Source organism: Babylonia areolata, chromosome 18 (assembly GCF_041734735.1).
Source record: "Babylonia areolata isolate BAREFJ2019XMU chromosome 18, ASM4173473v1, whole genome shotgun sequence".
NCBI classification, from domain to species: Eukaryota; Metazoa; Mollusca; class Gastropoda; order Neogastropoda; family Buccinidae; genus Babylonia; species Babylonia areolata.
Window position 1 is genome coordinate 11,772,039 of NC_134893.1, and position 23,592 is coordinate 11,795,630.

General features: G+C 47.6%; 1 protein-coding gene across 5 annotated transcripts in view; it reads right to left on the minus strand.

Moving 5' to 3' along the window:
• LOC143292449 (uncharacterized) overlaps positions 1–23,592 on the minus strand; it is a 104,351-nt gene that overhangs the window by 49,925 nt on the left and 30,834 nt on the right. For 3 of the 5 annotated variants that reach the window (XM_076602736.1, XM_076602732.1, XM_076602734.1), the window contains exon 3: positions 14,110–14,678. In XM_076602736.1, coding sequence (XP_076458851.1) covers positions 14,110–14,678 — 569 coding nt within the window. The remainder of the gene's footprint in view (positions 1–14,109; positions 14,679–23,592) is intronic. The other 2 variants (XM_076602733.1, XM_076602735.1) reach the window with 1 other exon arrangement.

Sequence of the window (23,592 nt, forward strand, 5' to 3'; positions counted from 1 at the left end):
AATAAATAAATATCCGACGTGTCCTGTGTGTACAGCTGTGAATGGTGGGTGTCCATCCTGTTGACGGGTGGTGAAGTCTGTCACAGCCAGGGGCAGGAAATGGCACTGTTTTCATTCAAACGGCCCCCCGAAAAAAGCTACATACATTTTCTTATCTCGCTCCCCATCGGTCTTACTTCATGGAGCATTTTAACTTCCCCGTCAAGAGCGAACAAAAGAAGCAAGGGACTCAAAGCGCCAGGTCTGTGCGTTCGTCAGGAGGTCCCCGTTCCTGACTGAATGGAACACAACAAGCCAGGCGGAAACAACATTGTATAACGTGAGCGTTCCCCTCCGCGGTCACCTCCAATCCCGGGCTGTTAATAAGCGGTTTAGGAATTCATTGAGCACGTTTACAAACATGGTACCCCAACAGACCTGTACAGGACACGAACAGGGAACATCAAAGGATCCCAGTTCCTGACGCTTGTCCACACTGGTGCCCAGCAGTGGTCTTACTGACAAGTCACATTATCAACGCTTGTGATCAATCAAAACATGAGGACAGTCCTCCACAGACCCCACTTGTAGCCCCCTTCAGTGGCCCTGGATTCACGGGTGAGCGCTGTTCAAAGCATTAAGTGAACTGTAGGAAGGCAGCAGCTCATTAACCACAGAGCCAGAATGATGACCTGAAGGTTCCAGAGCTGATTCCGAGATATCTGGTAAGACCATCGCTCTCGTCGCCTGGCATGTTCACTGCTGGCACTAATGCCTCAGCCATGGAGGGTCATCATAGTTCTGATTCTCCGTACTATCCCACATGCTCACTATCCACATTACTGTTTCAATCATGCAGAGGTGGTACAGCTGTGATTCTGTGATCTCTGGAACAGGCTGGAGGTATTTCAGGCCCAGCCACCTGGATTTCAGGCGGAAAAACATGCGTGTTAACCCTTCAATGTCGAACGTCTAGGTGATCATTAATATGTTTCTGTTCAAATTAATGTGTGTTTTTTTCTCATGTCCTCTTACCGCAGTTACAGAGCGACGGAAGATGGGAGGGTGTCTGGAGACAGAGAGAGAGAGAGAGAGAGAGAGATCTGCTCACAGCGAATGTGCTTTCACCTCCTCACACTGATTGTGTCGGTGTTACCCATAACTCAGCTGCCGAGTTTTACATTTTGCTATGACAGCGAGAATTGCGCAGACTGCAGTATTTGAGGCTGGGCACTCGTGCTTAAGGACCAGACTTGATGTCGGGCATCATTTATGCACTCTCTCCGGGGTAACTAAATACGCTTGTAACAAAATTTCCTGTTCCTAAATGGCTTTGGATGCATCTATACATTATACTGAAACTTCATAAACTTCAATCCAGGATGCATTCAAGCTACATTTCTGCCCAACACAGTAAAGCTTTAAAGAAAACACCTTTGTCAAAAGCAGACGGAAAGTCCACTGTAAACGATTAACGCGTTCTTGAATAATGTCCTTATGAACCACTTTCATATTTGATCAAGATATCCGTTGAAAAGCTAAAATGACAAATCACATTGCCTACAAACTTCAGAGACAGCGAGCGAGCGAGCGAGAGAGAGAGAGAGAGAGAGAGAGAGAGAGGAGGGTGTGGGGGCGGTGGAAGCGGTGGGAGAGGGTGGGGGCGGAGGGAAAGAGATTAGAGTTTGGCGCGTGTATTTGCGCGCGTGTATGTGTCGGATCTGATGCCGAGACGCGTTGCACTTTGTTTTTTTAATACGCCGTCCACTAACCCCAAAGTACACTGACAGCAGCCTGTGTCAACACTGAATCCGGGGAACGAAAGGTCTCCATTTCCCGTCTGACAGACACGCCACCCAGACCTGTCCTTGGTGTGCCCCCCCTGTACAAAGACAAGCAGTCTTTTGATCCACACGTATGTCGGGCGAAGAGAGAGTGTAGTAGTAGATGGTGTGTGTTTTTTTCTTTCTCCGCACCACACTCCCGTCAAGCTGCCCTTGCGTCGACTGTGCGACGGATTGTCAGGGCAAAACAAGCTGACGCCCATCCAGTCCCGGATTCTTTGTGTCGGATGGAGTTTTCCGCTTCCCTGCCCAGTCAGACCCCGACAGGTGACTCGCCTTAGTAACCCAGTTCAACAGCAACTCGACCCCTCTTTTCCCTAAAGCCCTTGAGCCACTAGCGTAACGATTTCACAGGCTGGGAAACAATCGTCGTTTATGCTGCAGAACTTCCTCTTTATGGGTTGACATGATAGTATGAATAGAATATGATATAAAGACGTCGGTTAATGATGTGCAGCGTGCTGCAGTTCTGGTAACAGCTGCAAGAGGGAGTGGAATACAGTATTGCCCGTGTCCATTGAGGGGGGGAAATGAATCGGGTCAGGTTGCTTGCGGCTCGACTGACGTTAAAGACCATCCCATGGAATCAGATTGAAAAGGTTTAATACCTGATACCTCAACAATGATGTATTAAAATACCAGCTATAACACACACACACACACACACACACACACACACACACACACACACACCAACGCAAGTCCAAACGATGACTTAAGACCATTTTGGTATGACAACTATATATCTTGGGAAAGCACTCGTACAAATGTGACACATGCAATGAAAAATAAATTACACACATAAAATTCTTTAAAAAAAAAAAAAAAATTAACGATCCGAATAAAGTGCACCTTTTCTACTTCTGTCTGCTGATCGTTGTTGGTTTTGATATCAGAAACAAATCTTGTCAATTCAATCTTTAAATCAGTCTCGGGTGAATGGGGACTGCCGGGGCCTTCTTTCACGCACTGAAAAACTGTATGGGTTTCCATGAAAAGGATCCTCTCTCTCTCTCTCTCTCTCTCTCTCTCTCCAACCCATACTGCCATCTTTGCGGTAAACAAGACTCTTTCTTCAGCACTTGAGTCCAGTATGCACATGACACGAATTAAAACTGCTGAACTCCTCGACAATGCAAACATCACCCCCTATCCGGTAATTATACTTGCATGAAAACCCCCGAAAGTGCTTCACTGCTTGCAGGGAGCGTGTGATTTGTTTTTCCACTCTGCATGATGTCTGCATACATGTCTATCTTCCGTTCGGTGACAGACACCAGATGCCGTTCCCATGCCACATCTGCCCGCGGCGATTTTTTGATGCTGTTGCTGCTTCTGCCAGCACGTGTCCATAAACAAACTCTTCGAACACGTTCACAGACATCAGACGTGCTTCAGTTAAATTTGTTCTGCACAAATCGGTTAATCAATCAACAGAGAAAAATATTTTATTTTGTTCGTTTTTTTCTCCCCCTCTCTCTCTCTGTGTGTGTGTGTGTGTGTGTGTGTGTGTGTGTTTGACAATCGGAACAAAATCAGTTTGAAAGTTCTAGTCAGAAGATTCCCCCCCCTCCCCCTCCCCAGCGGAACATTTTCAGTTTGTGTCACAATGTCCCAAGACTGACAGGCATCACGTCCAAGTAAGAAGTCCACATTTTGTACACATAACCAGCAGGGACCATCCGAACGAGTTGTTCCCACATCTCTCTTCCAACTACCATTTGTAGCGATGGAAGAGCCCCCCCCCCCCCCCCCCCCCTCACCACCGCTACCCCCCACCCGGCCCCCTATTTTCTCTGTTTCACAACTAGACCACAACCCCCTCCCCCCTTCTCTGCCCCCTAAACCCCCGGCTGACGTCACTCCATGCCCCGCAGTCAGTCAGGCCGAGGTAAGGGGGTGCGGAGGGGGGAGGTGGTGGTTGGGGGGGGGGCGGGGGGGCGGGGGACACAGCTGTTGGCGGTGAAGGTCCTGTCCCCGAGGCGTACTGACTCAGGGGTTGCTGTCTGCTGGCTGAGCACTGTGTGTCAGAGGCCCGGGGCACGGCGGGATGGGCTGGGCTGTGTGTTTTGCTGGGCCCTTTACCTCTGCCTGAGTTAGCGCCTGACGTGGGCACCCGTCTCCTCCGGTGGCTACCACCCTACTTAACGTCACTCAGGGGGCCGCTGAAGCGAACGAGCAGGACGTCGTGTAACGTAACCTGTGATCAAGCCAGGCACGCTCGTTCCCTGACCACCGTACTGGCTTGTGCCCAGTAGCAAGAGGTTGGGGGTGGGGGTGGGGGTGGGGGGGCGGACAGGGGGGGGTGGGGGTGGAGAGAGGATGTTACAAAAAAACAACCATCCCAAACACAGTCATGTGGGTCTGCTTCCCTGATTACTTGGTGATTCTGATTATTTTAACCACGTCCTGTAAGTACTGCTAATGTGCTTGCTCCTCAAGTTACCACTGGCTGGTCACCAGGTTCAAAACCCAGCGACGTGTCCATAATTACTGTAACATCACTCTTCCAACAGTGTACTGTCCAGCATTAACGCGCATTGTCCTAAAGGCTCATGCAACACCAACGCAATGGTCCAAGTCAAAAGAAGTGAAGTGAAACTCATCTGTTTATTGACCGTAATGGTCTTTCATGACTGTGCTGAACTATGACCAGCAGGTATGGTCAAATTCATAGCGAAATGATTTGATAAATATGCATAAAAAGTCACAGGCTTCGCCTAATTGTCACGAGGAGTTAATTCATGATAAAAGTTCGAAGAAGCCTCCATCACAAAGATCCTGGGCATTACCTTATATAGTGGATTCACTGGGATAGGATTTTCTGATGAAAGTTTAAACATTAAAAACAGACATCATAAAGAACAGAAAATGATTAAAAAGCATTTAGCAAAACCAGACAATATTATTACTACAAATTCAAACCCATCTTCAGATGTAGGCCTGCTTAACAAACATTCAACCGCATGTCTGGATGGGGATCTAGACCTTTGATATTTATATAATGTATGCTCGTTTATTTCAACCGTGGTGGTATGGAAACATGACTGGCACGGAGAGAATTATGTAACAAGACAATATATCACTATAATGATGGACAGCACATGGCTGGCTGTCAGCGGGGCAGGAAAATGGACTACTCCAAATAACACAGGTGCTACACTGACAGAGAGCGACTGTGTCCCCGCGTTCTATTTCTTGACAAATGGCGTGTGACAAACTGTAGCAAAAGCTCTGCACAGAGTGTTCCGTTTTTAGGAGATTGAAAGAGAAGATGCAGATTTGAAATTTATGGAGACTACAGCATGCCAGTAATAATTAAGCTACACGGCCAGATTAATCAACCTGGAGCTCCCAATAGCCATGGGCGTAATTCCATTTAGACTGTTGTGTTGTTTCGAGCTGCAACAAAACCCATTCGGCAGGTCACTTGAAGCAACTTTCAACAATGCCTACAACCCCCCCCCCCCCACCTCCCCTCCTAACCATTCATCCCAATAATAATGTACAGTCAATTTTTACAAATCGCTGTAAAAACTGGTTATTTTTCTCTTTTCTTCTCTTTATTTTTCTAGTTGGCTAAGAATATGCAGAATACCAGATGTATATTGTTCACACCCTGCACTGAACTGAAATGGTCCTCTTCGAAGCTCGCCAACACATCACAAGCAAAGTGTCGAGGGCTTCCTGTTTGACATCAATCGTTGCCAAGTGAGCCCAACGCTGAGCAAGCTGGCTTATGGACATCACTTCAAAAGGCACGACTTAGGAAAAGCCATGAAGATGAAGGCCACACCACCGACAGCTGGGCCAGTTTAGCTCCGTCAGCCCACATCCAGGGATCACGACCTCATCTTCGCCTTGGCCGCTGAGACAAAGACATAGCATTAAGCACCTGCCTTCTTGACAGCCTGATATCCGTTGATGCCAGGAAGGTGTGTTGTAGGACTCTGTAAGTAACACACGACAGCCGAGTTTGTGAACCACTTTAAATCGACAAAACAGAGCCCTATCTGAACTTCAGTTTCTATAATGTGTGTTCATCTTAATAGCGTCCACACTGCTTGCACGCGCACATACAACTACAGACACATGAGCATAACACACACACACACACACACACACACACACACACACACACGAAGCACCACTGAAGAAAAAAATTTGCACATCTTGATTCTTTCAGGCGGTGCCGGGATTCGAACTATAAAAGTGAGAAATTTGTGTGACAGAAGTCCAACCCTATAACCCAGATATCATTGTGTACACGAAACGATGTCATTTTTCAGCTTATTTCCTGAATTCGCTGTTCCAGCTATCATCAACTGCTTATCTCAGAAACCTCTTAGCTGGTTCCAATCAGCAAGTGAAAAGTTGCAACGGTGGCGATAGGAAACGGCCCGATGTCGTCTTTCCTTCGTTTGGTACACCACTCAAGATCTGTACTCTTTCAAATCAAACCATTGGTTTCACATATTTTCACTTTCAGGTCTTCGCTTGAGCTGGTTGAAATGAGCATTTCATATTCTGGAACATGCTGCTGAACAATACAATTTGTGTGTGTGTGTGTGTGTGTGTGTGTGTGTGTGTGTGTGTGTGTGTGTGTGCGCGCGCGCGCGCGCGGGCGTGTGTGTGTGTGTGTGGTGTGTTTGGCAACTGGGAAACAAACATTCTTAGAAGTTGGTTGGGGTGGGGGGTGTTGTCACAGAGGGTGGTGGGGGGCTGTCTCAATTTTAACAGCGCTTTTATGAACTGAACGAAAACTGAGTACATGGGTACACGCTGTTTTCGTCAGTGTCTTTATTCTTTATGCAAGCATTCGAATAAGCCTGTGCATCGCATGTATGTACTTGTGTGAATGTTCTTTCTGTCCAGAAACCAACTTCCCCGCACTGCACATTACGATACTTGAGTAGGCCTGACTGATGACCCGTCAAATGGAAAAACACCAGTCTGATTTCCCGGGTGGTGAATGGAAAGCTTAATGTCCCCCCCAACTGTCGGCGATAACGCTCGCGTGCGCACGCTAAATCACTCCGTGCCCTTTCCAGACGGTGGAGCTCCGCCCAACAAATCACACTACGTTTCCATACGGCGGTGGGTGTGAACAATGCCCGTCCTTAGGCCCGTCGCCTTTAGTGCCGTTTGATGGAAAGTGGATTTCAAGTTATGATTTGCAAGTGCATTAAACTTGTGTGAAACTCCACAAGTCGTACCCAAAGCTTTCTCCGACTTGACAGATTTTCTTTGACGTCTTGGTCTGATTAAATAAGTGGATGCAAAATGATGTTATTGAATGCAAAAAAAAAAAAAAAAAAAAAAGTGAAATAATCACGCTGTGGAAAAACAAGAACAATACAATAACAAAAAACAAACAAACAAACAAAACAAGAAAAACAAACAAACAAAAAACCAGCAGCAGGCTGGGTATCACACTGCAATGTATTTTCATAACATATTATTCACAGCCAAACTGCTTCCTTAATCTTTACAGGATGCGAATCTGAGAACGGCAAGCTAATAAAATTCAAATTTCGAAAGGAAAAAAAGGAGAAAAAAAAGAAAAAGGGATGGGAAAACAATCAGTTTTCCTGTCATTGTTTTGAGCAACTTTAAGCTGTAGATTGTTTATACTTCCTCTTTTTCCCTCCCCGCCCCCATCTGCAACGCACTTTAGGATAACGTTTAATCGTTAAGTGTTCATATCTTGATTTGTTTTTATTTCGAAATGCACTGTAAATACTTGACATTGTTTCAGAATGCATGTACGTCCCATTCTCCGTCTGCATGTCTGTCTCTATCTTAAATCTTTCTGTCTCTCATTCTGTCCGTCTTTCTGTCTGTCAGCCAGTCTCTGCCTGTCTTTCTCTGCCTGTATGTCTGTCTCTTTGTTCGCCTGTTTCTTTGTTCGCCTGTCTCTGTTCGCCTGTCTCTATCACTCTCTCTTTTCCTCCTTTCCCCAAGTTCCATACAAGTCTCCCGTTCTCCACTGCATGTGTTAATGGTCCAGGTACGAGAAACCTTTCATCCCCCAAACCTCTGTTCCGTCTTGCAGGGGTCGATTAACTGGATTTGGAAGGGAACATGGCAAGTCACTTTGTGGTTGCTGGTTTGGGCGGTAACAGACCGATTCAAGAGGGCAAGCCAGTTTATACTTAGGTTCAGTCCCGTCTATTCTGAGGTCTGAGAACCGGGCAGTGTCAGCTGTTTTCCCGGCTCTCATCAGCCGGAATGTGTGAGTGAGTGTGTGTGTGTGTGTGTGTGTGTGTGTGTGTGTGTGTGTGTGTGTGTGTCTGTGTATGTCTGTGTGAATGTGTGTGTGTGTCACAGTCACAAATTGCGTCAACAAAGATTCCATGACAGAAGAAAAGTCATAAGTAAACCTTGTTTACCGACTCCTGCGCTGTCAGCTAAGCAAGAACATAGTGTTAATCAACAGACAGTTCTCTCTCTCTCTTTCTCTCTCTCTCTTCCCCTCTCTTTAACTCCCTCTCCCCTCTCTCCCTCCCCATCCCCTCCCCCCTCTCTCTCGCTCTGTCCGTCTGTCTGTCTGTCTGCGTGGTGTGTCTCTCAACTATCGTTCCATACTGGGGTAGTGTGTTTACTTAAGGCAGGCCAAAGACTAACAGAAGTGAAGACTGACAAAAACCACACAATCCTCCCCAGTCTGCATACCGCCCGGCATTCCACTGCCCTGTACTGGGTGATGATGCAACCTCTCCCCTCCACCCACTTCATCTCCGCCCCTCCACTCTCTCTCTCTCTCCTTCTTCCTTCACTCACACACACACACACACACACACACACACACACACACACACACACACTGTGTACTCCTTTGTAGTGGGTATGGATTAATAATAATAATAATAATGGATACTTATATAGCACACTATCCAGAAATCTGCTCTAGGTGCTTTACAAAAACGCTTTTGATAACATAAAACATTATATCTATGTTAGATACACACACCAAAATGTGACCACACACACACACACACGCACGCACGCACGCACGCGCACACACACACGCACGCACGCACGCACGCACACACACACACACTGCATACATATATTTTAACATACATGTGTATCTAACAGCTACCCTAACACATACGCACACATAGGCAGGCACAAACTTACATAAACACACGCACACACAATACACATTCATTAGCAAGGACAGATTGGAAGAATAGGCCATGCGTAAAAAAAAAAATAAAAATCTTTATCCTTGAATAAAAATGTGTTGAGTTTTCAGTTCTCTTTGTTTTCTGTGTTGCATGCCAGCGTCACTTTATCTCAGTCTCTTTCGTGCTACAGCACACACAGAAACTCAGACTCAGACACAGACCGACCGACAGACACAGAGACAGACACACACACACACACACGCGCGCGGGATAATCAAAACTTTCTTTCCAATTTCTGGCATCGCCAACAACAACAACAAAATAATAAAAGTGACGACGAGGGGCTATCAACATCATCGTCGTCATCATCATCGTCCTTACACCCGCTCACGAGCGATTACCTTTTCATACCTGCTGTTGCTGTGTGATGACGCAAAACGCCTCCGGTACCACCAGGAGAAAACCTGTCTGCCGACCTTTATCGCTTTCACGGAATGCCCTCGCAGCGCTGCTCCGGGATGTTTATACCATGACCTGTAGCCACCTACTCCACCCCAACCCTTATCGCTTTTACCAGTACCTCTACCGGTAAGTATAAACAGACGTCTCAGTGGTTGTACCATCACACACGCACGTTTGCTGTAACGAAAAAAACAACAACAAAAAAAAACAAAAAAAAAACTTCCAGACTACCCGAGCAATGAGTTGTATGACGGGTTTTTTATCTATTTTTAAAGAGTAAGCTTACTTCACTATTGGTATCTGTACGCTTGTACGGTCGTCAGCTTCACAGTTGTTTTTTTGTTTTTGTTTTTTGTTGTTGTTGTTTTTGGGTTTTTTTTTTAAAAAAAAAACTTTCGTTATTGATAACCCCTCTCTGTGTGTATCTTGCTCAGTCCTACACAAATACACACGCGCTGGCATGCATGAACAGACTGACACACACAAAGCCAAAGTGAGTGAGACAGACAGACAAGACAGTGTGCATAAGACAGAGAGCGGCGGAGGAGGTTGGGTAGAAAGGGAATGGAGGTGCAAAAACGTAAGACGGAGAGATAGTGGGAAGAAACGTGATTGCCTTCAGAGATACCCGATTCCACGGCGCGGCGTGCGTGCGTGTGTGTGTGTGTCTGTGTGTGTGTGTGTGTGTATGTGTATGTATGTATGTATATATGTATATGTGTGTGTGTGTGTGAGAGAGAGAGAGAGAGAGAGAGAGAGAGAGAGAGAGCCCAGTGTCAGGACTTGCGGCCATTACGGTGTTGCTGTAAGTAAATGAAGCGCATTGGTACCACGTGCAGAAGGAAGCCATAGAGTGTACTGATGGCAGCCAGCTAAGAGTGCGCGTTTACCTGACCTACGTTCTTCCCCGGCATTGGTCTTCTTCAGTCACTACCTGGGTTATTAGTGGGTTTCACGTTAAAATGATGATGATAGAGTGCATGTGTGTGTGTGTGTGTGTTGTGTGTGTGTGTGTGTGTGTGTGTGTGTGTGTGTTGTGTGTGTGTGTGTGTGTGTGTTTTGTGTGTGTGTGTGTGTGTGTTGTGTGTGTGTGTGTGTGTTGTGTGTTGTGTGTGTGTATGTGTGTGTGTGTGTCCGCGCGCGCGCGCACGCGAGTTTGCGCTTGTACGTATGTTTACGTGTGTGCGCGCGTGCAAAAACATGCACACTCACAGACACGGAAACAGACACTGAAACAGAAACAGAAATCAGAAAGACTGAGAATGAGCCCTAATAATAGCGCCCAAGAAACACGGACAGCGAGATACAGACACACAGAGAGAGACAGAGACAGACAGACAAACAGACATAGACACAGAAAGAAAGATAGGGACAGAAAGGCAGAGCTCTAGACAAGTTGCTTGGAATGTCAGCTAATGGGGGGGGAACCGATGATATTTCACTGGCTAATCAAAGACAGGAGGTCCACCTGTGCCTACATGCATGCCGGCAGAAGCGCTGTGAAGCAGCCAGAGATACACATGGACACGGCAGATTCTTCCTGACGTTCGCCATGTATTCCTTTGCCCACTTCCGTCAGTGGTGAATGATGCTCCTATCTTGAGCTCAGACTGATCGTTTTCGTTCGTGTCCGAGAAATGGAATACCAACTACACAAAGAAATGAGGCGAAAGGTGTGTGTGTGTGTGTGTGTGTGTGTGTGTGTGTGTGTGTGAGACAGAGTGTGCGTGCGTGTGTGTGCCTCTCTCTCTCTTTCTGTGTGTGTGTGTGTGTGTGTGTGTGTGTGTGTGTGTGTGTGTGTGTGTGTGTGTGTGCCTCTCTCTCTCTTTCTCTGTGTGTGCGCGTGTGTGCGTGCGTGGGTGCGTGGGTATGTAGGAGGATGAAGGCTGGAGGGAAGAAGAAAAGGAAGGAGGCAGATATATAATAGTAAGGGAGATACGGAGGGAGGGGGAGGAAAGAGAAAGACAGAGAGGGAGAGGTGAAAGGAAGAGTAGGAGAGAGGGAGGAAGGGGTGAGGAGAGAGAGAGAGAGAGAGAGAGAGAGAGAGAGAGAGAGAGAGAGAGAGAGAGAGAAATTCCATTCACAAAATGCTCACACTCACCCAAGTCGCGAGGAATGACATAGAGATGCCAAGAATACAAGCAGTCAGTCTACCTGTCTGCCAGCGGAGGAAACCCAGCAGTACATTATGCGTGTTATGAAGGAAACGGGGAGCTGTGTACGACAGTCACCTTCAGCCTGTACTGTGAGACATCTGTTGTTGTACACGACCTTCTGTCACTTCCCCCTCTCCCGTGGCTCCCTGCCGTTACGGGGCTGATCTTCTGACATCTGCTGTCATGACCATCAAGCCCAGGTAGTCAGGACAACAGGTGCCTCCTCTGCTGTTCTGGTGGTCATAGTCGGACACGACTGACTATCATACTTGTACAGTGTCTTACGGTTTGTATACCTGTCTCAGGACACAAAGGCTCCTGACAGGTGCAGGGGGTTGGGGGAGGAGGGGGGGGGGGGGGTAGGCGTGTGCGAGTGTGTGTGTAAGTGGGTCGGTGTCTTTGGATGTGTGTGTGTGTGAGTGTGTGAGTATGTGTGAGAGAGAGAGAGAGAAAGAGAGAGAGAGAGTGAGAAAGAAAAAGAGAGAGAGAGGGAATGTGTGTGAATGAATGTTGAAGATATGAGTAGAGAGATGATGGAGTGAGCATGTGTTGTGTATGGGCGCATATGTATATATATAGTGGAGGGAAAGAAGTGTAACATCGTAAATATAATTATGGATATATTAATACCCATACAAACGATGCTCCCTCTCCCTCTCTCCCAGCTCTCTCTCACACATTCACATACATAAAAATTATACCTGTGCACGCACGACCCATAACCGCAGTCATCTACGACATTATGTGAATGTCAAAAGCTAACAATGTCAAATAACGTTCATATTGACATTGCCAATTCACTCTTGTATTCACTGCAAAATGCCTGCACCATCAAATCAGACACAGCGAAAGAGAGACAGATAGACAAACAAGACAAGGATTTTTATGAGCGAGAGGAACAGATAAACATGTATAACTTTTCTACGTACTGTCATACGAAAGTCGCGCATAAGAAAATCACTATGAACGAAGAGAGACAGATTGACAGACTGGGCAGGCAGGGTGTGAGACACAGAGGCAGGACAGACAGACAGTTTCAGTTTCAGTTTCACTTTCTCAAGGAGGCGTCACTGCGTTCGGACAAATCCATACACGCTACACCACATCTGTTGAGCAGATGCCTGACCAGCAGCATAACCCAACGCGCTTAGTCAGGCCTTGAGTGCATGCTTACATATTTGTGTACCTATGAAAGTGGATTTCATTTTTACGTAATTTCGCCAGAGGACAACACTCTCGTTGCCATGGGTTCTTTTTCAGTGCGCCAAGTGCGTGCTGCACACGGGACCTAGGTTTATCGTCTCATCCGAAAGACTAGACGCTCAGTTTGATTTTCCAGTCAAACTTAGGAGAAAGGGCGAGAGCGGGATTCGAACCCACACCCTCACGGACTCTCTGTATTGGCAGCTGAGCGTCTTAACCATTCTGCCACCTCCCAGACAGACAGACAAAGACACACAGAAAACACAAACTGACAGATCAGAGATAGGGAGAGGAACAGACAGACAGGCAGACAGGAAGACAAATATACATGGTCGGAGACAGAGAAAGAAGAGTCGCGGAAGGGGCTGAAAAGAATGAGCTCTGAAGGACAGTGACAGACACAATGCAGATGAACGGGTAGGATTACACAGGTTTGGAGGAAGGATATATATATATACAAAGAGCCGCAACCGTTAATAGCCTTCCAGGTGGAAAAACACAGCACAGACAAGGAATGCAGACAATGCGACATCCATTCACAGACTCTACCCACAGCGCTGTATCAGTCAATGCCATCCGGGTAGGGGTTGGAGGATTTGTGTTACGTCTTTTCCTTTTTCTTTCCCCTTTTTTGGGGGGAAGGTGGGGGTGGGGGACTTGGCACCGCTAGGCCTGCCACGGATAGGGAAGAGAAAGGTAGCACTGACAGGAGAGAGAGAGAGAGAGAGAGAGAGAGAGAGAGAGAGTGTGTGTGTGTGTGTGTGTGTGTGTGTGTGTGTGTGTGTGTGTGTGTGTGTGTGCCAAGTCTACGAGTTAGGAAAACTAAAACTGGGGATATCTTGACAAGATCTTATTCTTTTTTTTTTTTTACGATAGATATCAAAGAAGGAAACACAAACATTTTCAAGTAATGGTGACAGGTGACAAGGACTTTTAGGGAGGAGATGAAAGGGACAGAGAGGCAGAAAGTAAGAAAGCGAGACAAAGATATCTGGCAGACACGCAAAGCAAGGGACATAAGTGAGGGATATACAGACACCCTCACTCCCCCCCCCTCCCCTACACTTTTTTTTCTAGCTAAAAGAAAAGGAAGCCCTCCACAGACGCAGTCCTCACCTTTTACCCTCTAGTCCTGACGAGTTCACACACACACACACACACGCACACACACACACACACACACAAACACACATACAAACACACACACACACACACACACACACAAACACACATCCCCCCCCCCACACACACACAAAAACAACAACAACAAAAACACACACACACACACATACAAACAAACACACACACACACAACAACAACAACAAACTCACTGCAAAGTTCCGCACGGTCCTCTGGAAGTTGGGCCCGGCCTGGCCGATGTAGAGTGAGGAGCCGGGCTCGAACTCCATGCGGTCCACGGAGGGCCGCCAGCGGGTTTGGTCGTACTCCTGGCAGTTGTAGTAGAGCACCACGCGGTCCCGCAGCACCTTGAACGACAGCTTGTTCCAGCGGCGCACCATGGAGGGCACGGTGAAGTTGGCGATCACCTCGGACTGCTCGGCCACGCGCGAGTTGGGCGTCAGGTAGAGGGACACGCTCTGCTGAGTGCTGTCGTAAGGGCCGACCTGCACGCCAAAGGCGATTATGGTCTGGTATGGGTTGACCACGGCGAAGATGAAGCCGCCCTCGGGCCGGTAGGGCTGCACGGTGAGGGTGACGGTGAACTCGCTGAAGAGCGGCTGGCGGAAGAAAAGCTGGGCCGGCTCGCGGATGAAGGCTTGCGAGGTGATGAGGAAGGTCGGGTAGCCGTCCAGCCCCGCCGTGTAGGCCACGCCCACCCGGCCGTCCTCCGGGATGCCCACGGCGCTCAGCAGGTCGATGGTGCCGCCGTTAGCGTCTGCTGGGACATCGACAACAATCGTTTCAACGTGACAAATGTTACCACGTGACAACTGTTACTACGTGACAACTTGACAACTGTTACAACAACTGTTACAACGTGACAATGTAACAGGTGTTACAACATAACTGTTACAACGTGACAACGCGGGGTTGATTGGGGCATCGGAGGGACAGAACATAAGATACTGGAAGAAACAATGAAAACAACGTGGAAACACACACACACACACACACACACACACACACACACACACACACACACACACACACACACACAGCGAAAAGAGAGAGCGAAGCAAAAACTAAAAGATAAATGCCTAGCGCAGGATTTCCAGGACAGAAGGAACAGCTGAACGATCCCCCGCCCGCTGTTCCTACAGAGAGATCCTCTCCTGGCTAACCAACAACAGCCAGTAACAATAAAGAGAAAGGGGGTATGGGGAAGAGCAAACGAAAAACGTGACATTATAAAATCCCATTTACGAGCTAATGTGGAGCACATAAATAAATTATAATTCAACTGCCTGAACGCTGACTGAAGAAGGCTGAAGGTCGGAAGCGGATTAGAAAATGTCATGTGAAATTTCCGCCCCTTACTGCGACTCAACCTATATATTAAATCCCTGTGCAGTCACCACATACATGAATAATAAAACAACAAAAAAACAACCCGTTGACATCGCTGGAGACATCATTCACCAAATGTATTAAAAGAATAAACTAAAAAAGCATGCTAATATTGCTATCGTCAAGTTCTTATGAGACAATAAACTCTCTGTGTCCCTGGGCTATGCCTAAAAAAAAAAGTCACAAATGCTAAAAATATGCAGGAATGTAACCTTGTCAACACCGCTGCCAAACTAAAACCCAGCCTGGTGTAAACGTGTATGATGAAATATTATATTCCAGCAGACCAGGTGCTTATGGACAACGCTCCAAACTGCTCTGTTTCGATGTGTAAATGTGACGCGAAGGTGACTAATCTTGATCAGAGATCGATATGAATATGTTTAATAATCCAGTCATGTTGTTTTTTTCAAGCATTTTTGTAACAATGCAACGTTCTGGGGAAAAAAGGATTTTGAAGGGATTGTTTGGTCAATGGACAAATACGTTGATTTCTTTCTTCTTTTTTTTTCAGTACAGACACACCATGCGATGACATCTAAGCTGAAAGACATCTCCCTCCCAATCACCCCGTCTCCAAGCCAGTGTGTGTGTAACGCTGACTGACGACAATCATGATACACTATAAGACAGCAGTGAAGGGAGTGGATGGGGGTGGGGGGTGGGGGGGGGTGCATTTTGCGTTTGACACATATATGTTTATTCAACAGGTCAAGCGTGATAATAATCATATGGTGAGAAATTATTCTGATGGATATAACTGATACATTAGACCGATTCTGCTAGAATGAACTTGGAGTGTTCGGGGGGGGGGGGGGGGGGGGGGGGGAGGGGGGGGGGGCATGTATGAACCGAACTGAAAACTTAAGACGCAGCACCATACTGTTGGAAGTGTGAGACCACTGGCATATCAAATAACCCACCACTGCGTATCCCCCCCCCCCCCAACACCCCCTCTCCTCAAGCCTCCCCTCCTATATCTTAGTCATGAATATACTCCCATTTACAAACTAATGGTGTGGGAGGAAAGTAAAGAGACGGGAGGGCTTTCAGTTTTTATTTGTCAGGACATTCAGGCAAAAGGGAAACGGACGACAAGAGGCGTCAAACCGGTTTTCAGCTATGCCTGCGTTTACGTACATCCACCTTCATGCGCTCTGTGTGTGTGTGTGTGTGTGTGTGTGTGTGCACGGTGGCGCGTGCGTGAACACGAGTCTGTGTAATTGTGGACTGTGATAGTGTGTCCACCCCCTTTCTCTCCCCTGCCACTTGAGAGGTTGTACCGGGGACCTACAGCACAGATCAGATAGAGCCAGCGGTACTGCCAGCCACTTCTGTGGCAGAACACAATCATTACTGGACAGATCGTATCTTCACTTGTTCGACCAGACATTGTCTCCGTTCTGATAACTGCCCACAAACCAGGGGGAACTGCCACTTCGCTCCAACAGACTAAGAAGCGAGTGTCAGCGGGTTCGAGCCCCACACACGGACCGGAATTTTTCCTCCCTTCCCCTGCACTAGATCTTGGGTAATGGTCTTGGTGCTAGTCTTTCGGACAAGACAATAAACCGAGGTCCTGTTTGCAGCATGCACTTCGCGCACGTAAAAGAACCATCAACAAATGGGAACATGTTTGTTGAAGCATCTACCTTAGCAATAAAACAATTACACTTGCAGAAAGACAAAAACAACAAAAACAAAATATTATATCCATGGGTGGCGTTGCGCTTTGGCGATTGAAATTACCCCGAGGGTACAAAAGTGGTGGGGGAAGAAAAAGTCAAGCTGGATGAAGTGGAGGGGTGTGACCCTAGCTGTCAGCTAAGTGGAGAGCGGGGCGACACACTGTCTGGAATGTTGGTCTGTACCATCATCAGGGTCTGACGAAGCCAACAGCCTGCCTGCTATCACTGAGAGCTGAACTCCCTGCGTGTGTTTGTCGTCACTGTGCCTGCTCTGCTTGTGTGACCTGAACTGTAATGATGATGTGGTGTGGCATGGTGTGGTGTGGTGTGGTGTGTGTGTGTGTGTGTGGTGTGTGTGTGTGTGTGTGTGTGTGTGTGTGTGTGTGTGTGTTGCGTGCGCAAAAGACCATTATTTCAAGTCTTTTTTTTTTTTAATCAGACAAAAGATAAATTGACCAACAGGGATGTTGTCCCTGGACGAGCACAGTTCGTGTTTTTGTATTTGGCTTGTTTTTATCGTTCTGGTTGTTCTTTTCGATATATGTGACTCTGACTGTGTATATATATATATATATATATATATATATATATATATGTGTGTGTGTGTGTGTGTGTGTGTGTGTGTGTGTGTGTGTGTGTGTGTGTGTGTATGTATGTGTGTGTGTGTGTGCGCGCGCGAGCGCGTATGAAAGACAAGGAGATAGAAAGAGAGAGGGAAGGGGAATTAATGGATTTTGTTTGTCCCATTTTCTACGATCTTTAGTCTTGTCGGCCTGTTACACTATTCTGCACCCCCATCTCCCACTCTCTGCTCCACTTCATCCACCAGATTTTCACTACCCCTCACCAGCCAGATGGTAAACAATGCAATCCCGAAGACATCGCGCGCGCCAGGGGAGCTGTATACATACAATAAATAAACGAATTCGGCGGAACAAGACACACGTGGGAGGAAAAGGTACACAAGGGCCAAACAGCGTTGACAGCTGATCTCATACTTTCCCTTGCAGGGAAAGAACTCACAATCTAACATGGCTGGACTGCTATGCGAACACATTGGCGTGAGGTCGTTATTCTCCGATCATTCACGGCTGGACAGTACTGTTCAGTCCATTGGCGGGCCGGGGAGGTCAGAAGGACAGTACTTAGTAGTGCCACCACCCCATATCACAACCCATGGTGGTGGGAGAAAGTGACATGCCGGTCACCTCGTGGCCTGGATTTATGGCTTTTATTCCTCTGCGCCCAGTGGATTGCTGAGCTTCGGTGCCTCTCCTTCCCTCTCCCCTCTCTCTTTCACACACACACACACACACACACACACACACACACACACACACGGAGAGAGTGAGAGAGAGAGAGAGACAGAGAGACAGAGAGAGCAGAGTAACTCCTTCACCTTGTCGCCAGTTTTTTAAGAGGGTATAACTCACAACCATCGTACACAGACTTGGGTCGCCCCACTACACGTCCGAATAATGACAACATAAAAGACGCACTCCGCTGATAATTATTCCGGGCTTCCTTCCTCCCACCCCAACCCCTTCCTTGATCTCCTTAGTATACAGACTCTCTCCCTACGGCTTCAATTCCCACTCCCTCCTGCGCCGATACCCCCTCGTTCCACAGGCTCACACACATGCAGCCACACAGAAACATACTGACACACACATGCAGCCACACAGAAACATACTGACTCACACATGCAGCCACACAGAAACATACTGACTCACACATGCAGCCACACAGAAACATACTGACACACACATGCAGCCACACAGAAACATACTGACACACACATGCAGCCACACAGAAACATACTGACTCACACATGCAGCCACACAGAAACATACTGACTCACACATGCAGCCACACAGAAACATACTGACACACAGAAACATACTGACACACACATGCAGCCACACAGAAACATACTGACACACACACACACACACACACCTCCCCGTCCCCAAATCTTTGGGTCTCGACGTGACCCCGTCTGACTCGCTGTGCGAAGAAAAGTAAACTTGCTTGCAGCAGGTAGACCCCTCCTCTTCTTCATCCCCTCATTTCCCCCCCAAGGCCCCCACCCCCACACCTAACCCCCTGCCACCCCTTACCCCCTCCGTCCCAAAGTCACACAGTCAGTGGGGACAGGTCGAACAGTGAAAGCCTTGTTTCCATCCAGTTGCAGCCCCCAGTGCATGTCGTGTAGGTGTTTACGTCTGGGCCAGCCTTTCCCCTCCACTGTTTTTTTTCTGTTGGGCCCTCAGGCAGCTTGCAGTGTGCGACACAGTTAGCACTGCACCTTCCCAGGCTTGTTAGCGCAAACAAACGCCGTCGGGGCTCGCACGTGTGCGCGCATATGCAACCATCTAGACGCGCGCTTACGTTCACGCACACGGGCTTGCGTGAGCGCGCACCAAAACCCACCAAGTACACACAGGCGTGCGCACACACAGACAAATATCACATGTCAAAATAGATTTCAATGAAAGTACTGCTGCTGCTGCTGCTACTACTACTACTACCAAATCACACACACACACACACACACACACACACACACACCACGTAACATGCTCATAATGATTCTCTCTGTAAATCGGTAACTGCGGTAATTTTTCTATCATCCTTCTCCAGTTCATGCTGTCGTTGTGCTGAAATAGACGTACAATTGTAATGAAAACAATACACGGAAAAGGACACTTATTTCACAAGGAAATTCAACACGCTGCAATTACAAGCTCAATGTCCATGTCATACGTCAACGCGAAAAGTTCACGTGAATGTTCATATGTTTTGGGTTGTTTTTATTTTCATTTTCTTGAGTTGAATACTCAGTTGTTAACTCTCTCCATACGAACGGCGAAAGAGACGACGTTAACAGCGTTTCACCCCAATTACCATCATCAAAATATCGCAAGAGGAAGGCTCTTATACTGGAGAGGTGAATGTTGACAAAAAATACCACAATTCTTACGACGGAAGCTAAAGGTTGGGTCATTCACACACCCACTGGACATCCGAGGGGTCTGTGTGGAGGAGAAGAGAGGACTGGCCGTACTGAGTGAGTTAATGTTGCATCCGGCTGTGCACATCCAATACGAATGGCTTCAAAACGGCTGTGAAATTACCCTCACCCACACCCCACCCCAATCTCCTATCTCCCCACATACCATCTATTTGTTTTGTTTGATTTCTCTGCCCCATTCCGCTCTGTTTTTCTTTCTGTTCTTTCCTACCCCCCCACCCCCCACGTTAACTCTTTCCGTTTTCATGTCTGGGCAGAGAAAGGGGCATGGATTCGGGGAGACAGAGATCGGCGGGGGAGGGGGGGGGGGGAAGCAAAGGGAGATAACAAGCACCAATCAGCTAGCCGTAACTCAAACCGGAAAAAAAAGCTTCCACTGACGGAACGTCGCAAGAGTTGACACTTAGGGGCGGTTACAAGAGGCCAGAAGAAAGATTTTTAACGTTTGTTAATCCCTTTCCGATCTGTAAAAGGCAACGTAAACACGGCGTTGCTTGCTTTGTGTCCGAGAGGGTCTGCCAGTCAGAAAGACATACAGCCGTCGGCATGTGTGCTTTCTGCCACGTAAGCCCATTGCTGGAAATCCCATCACTAGGAATGTGTTGTGTACATAGTTCGATGTTTGTATTTTTTACCCTTTTAAAAAGCCCTGACATCTCTAGTCTCACATCACGAAACTACTGGAGGGTTAGGTGGGGGTACGAACCGCTGTGTTGCTGAACAGCCGTAAAAAACGGCCACACGACACTGAAAACGTTTCTTTATTATTACATAGAATGTTTTACGCAGAAAGACACAATGGCGAAATGAACAGTAACAGGAACACTAAATGAAATGAGCACAAACACACACACACAACGCCCCCCCCCCCCCCCCCCCCCCCCCCATCCCCCCATTACCCCCTCCCTGACCCCCCTCCACACACACACACACACACATCACATCACAAAGAACTAAAACCTGGCACGACCACGAGTACCCAACGACCCCCTCGCTCCACCAGTGGCCAGCCTCGCCATCGTCCATCTTGCAAATCCCCTCTGGCAGACAAGGGATATCCGTTCATCTTTCAGTTTACCGCCACTGACTGCTCCCCTAAAACACCCTGCTCCTATCGGATTTCGCCGGACCAAGCACGTGAAAAGGTGGCAAGAAGACGAGAGGGGAGAAGCAAATGAGAGAAAGAGAGAGAGAGAGAGAGAGAGAGAGAGAGAGAGTTTGGGAGGGTCCAAGCGGAAACGACACCCTGCTGTGTGGCTCCAAAGGTTTTCCGACCTCTTTGCTGACACCGACACCCTTGACCAGATGCAAGACGTGGACAAAAGGGTTCTCCCCCCACGCCCTCCGCCTTCCTCCATGGACCCCCTCCCCCTCCCCAGGACTACTGGTTGTGGCGCGTGAGAGAGGTGGTCAAGGTGTCATCTCACGCTGACGGACGAAAACGTCTTCACACACGCCGGCACACTCGCTGTCACGAGTAAACAACAACAACAACAACAACACCCACACACACACACACACACACACAACACAAAGAACAAAGAATATCCGAGTTCAAGCCTTACGTAATTCCCGAAACTTGATTTCTCCACAAGTCTGACTTTTGTTGTGGAAACAAAAAGAGTGTGGAACTGAAAAAACAGGTGGAACTACAGTAAACTGAGCTAACTATTCAAATAAGCAACATTTTATTCTGAAGACAATATTGATCTTGTTCAAAACTCTCTTGATGCTGCCCTGTTCGCTGTGTTCACAAATCTGTGCTGTAGATACAAGACATACATGTCAAACATTGTAGCTATAGAAGACATACATGTCAAACACTGTAGCTACAGAAGACATACATGTCAAACAAATGGACTACGGCAAGAATGCAAAGCCCCCACCACCAACCCCCAGCCCGGATCCCACTCACAATTTTATTTTTAACATCGTGTTTTCATCAGCTTCACGATACTAATGTCCTGAGGTGAGTGGTTTTACGCATCCGTGGTTTGAGTTTTGTGCTACTTTTTATTTGGAACGCAGGGTTGTCCATCTTTTGATTTTACGTTAACGGGAACTTTTCAATAGTTGCTAATGTCTATTAGCATTCCCCCTTGTCTTCTTCACTATGGCTGCCTGAAACAAAAACGTTTTGAAAACTTTGTAGTTTTATTGATTGTATCTCTACACAATCAAGCATGATGGAGACGGCATGATGACAATGATAAACAATGCCCACTTGCACGGACTCACATTGACACAGACATAGACATAGACAGACAAGCAGACAGACAGACAGACAGACAGAGGGGGGTGGGAGAGAGAGAGAACCATGCGCTGGCAAACCACCCACACCGATCGAGACCACTGAAGATAAGTCCCATTAATTTCATGTGCTCGTCTGTTTGACAGCTTCCACACACGCACACATAAACCACAGCGTCTGAATTTACAGCCAAGACACTGCCATTTAATCATGCGGCAGGCCGACCAATTTAAGGCTGCTGATGTGCGGATAAAGACACGCAGCTTGTGTGTATCCCCTTTCACATCCCGTGCCTGCTGGACCCGACCCCCTGACAGGTCGGCACGGAAAACAACATAGGCACTACAAACAAACCCAGCGACGTCAGACAAACAGCCGTGCAAGTCAAACACCTGCCTGCGGTTTTGCCTTGCTGACAGGAAAACTGAGCCTGCATCTCCATCTCCTGCCTTGGCAACCTCCTCCCTCCCTCCCTTCCCTTATCCTCCACCCCAAGTCACATGTCTGTGTGTGGCTGCGCCCTCCTCCCCCTCCTCCCACTCGCTCCCCTGCCCCCAAGCCCCATCCCCTTTCCTCCTCACTCCTCCACACACAAGAGGCGGGGAGTCTTCACCACTGACAAGAACACGGCTTGAGATGAGAGGGTCACTTGTTGTCAGGGTCCCCGTTTCCATCTTGCCAGTCATGTCTGTCGGCTGATCGTCTGATGGCTTGCCAAAAAAGTTGGAAACGGCGCTACACGTTCACGCAAGCAGGCGCACATACATACGAATGCACACGCATACTCAACACGTAATATAACTATACGCTCATGCACATACACGCATGAATACGCGATGGGTATGCGTGCATTCCCGAACAAAAAAACTTCTAGTCTCAGCTTTGACGAGATTTACGAGATTACAAAGTTATTTTCTTCTTTACATTGAGGTGCCATGTCTGACAATATCACGTAAGTTCTTTTCGGCTGTATTCTTAGCATGTTCTGCATTCTCTTTTGACAAAGATTACAAACTTCCTTTTTCCTGATTACTTTTAAGTTTCTGCTTCGACACACATTACAAACTACATTTCTCCTGTAAACTAACACTTTTTGGCTTTTGCACTGTGACAGATGACACACTTCCTTTTTGTCCGTTTAGACTGACACGTTCGGGGTCTACCTTGACACAGACTGATGTCCCGTTAAGCACTCACCCCTGGCCTTGAGTACAACACCAAGACCCCAGCACTGGAAAACCTGACGTTAAGGGTGAAACCCAATAGGTCGTTAACCCACTCAGTACGGCCAGTCCTCTCTTCTCCTCTACAC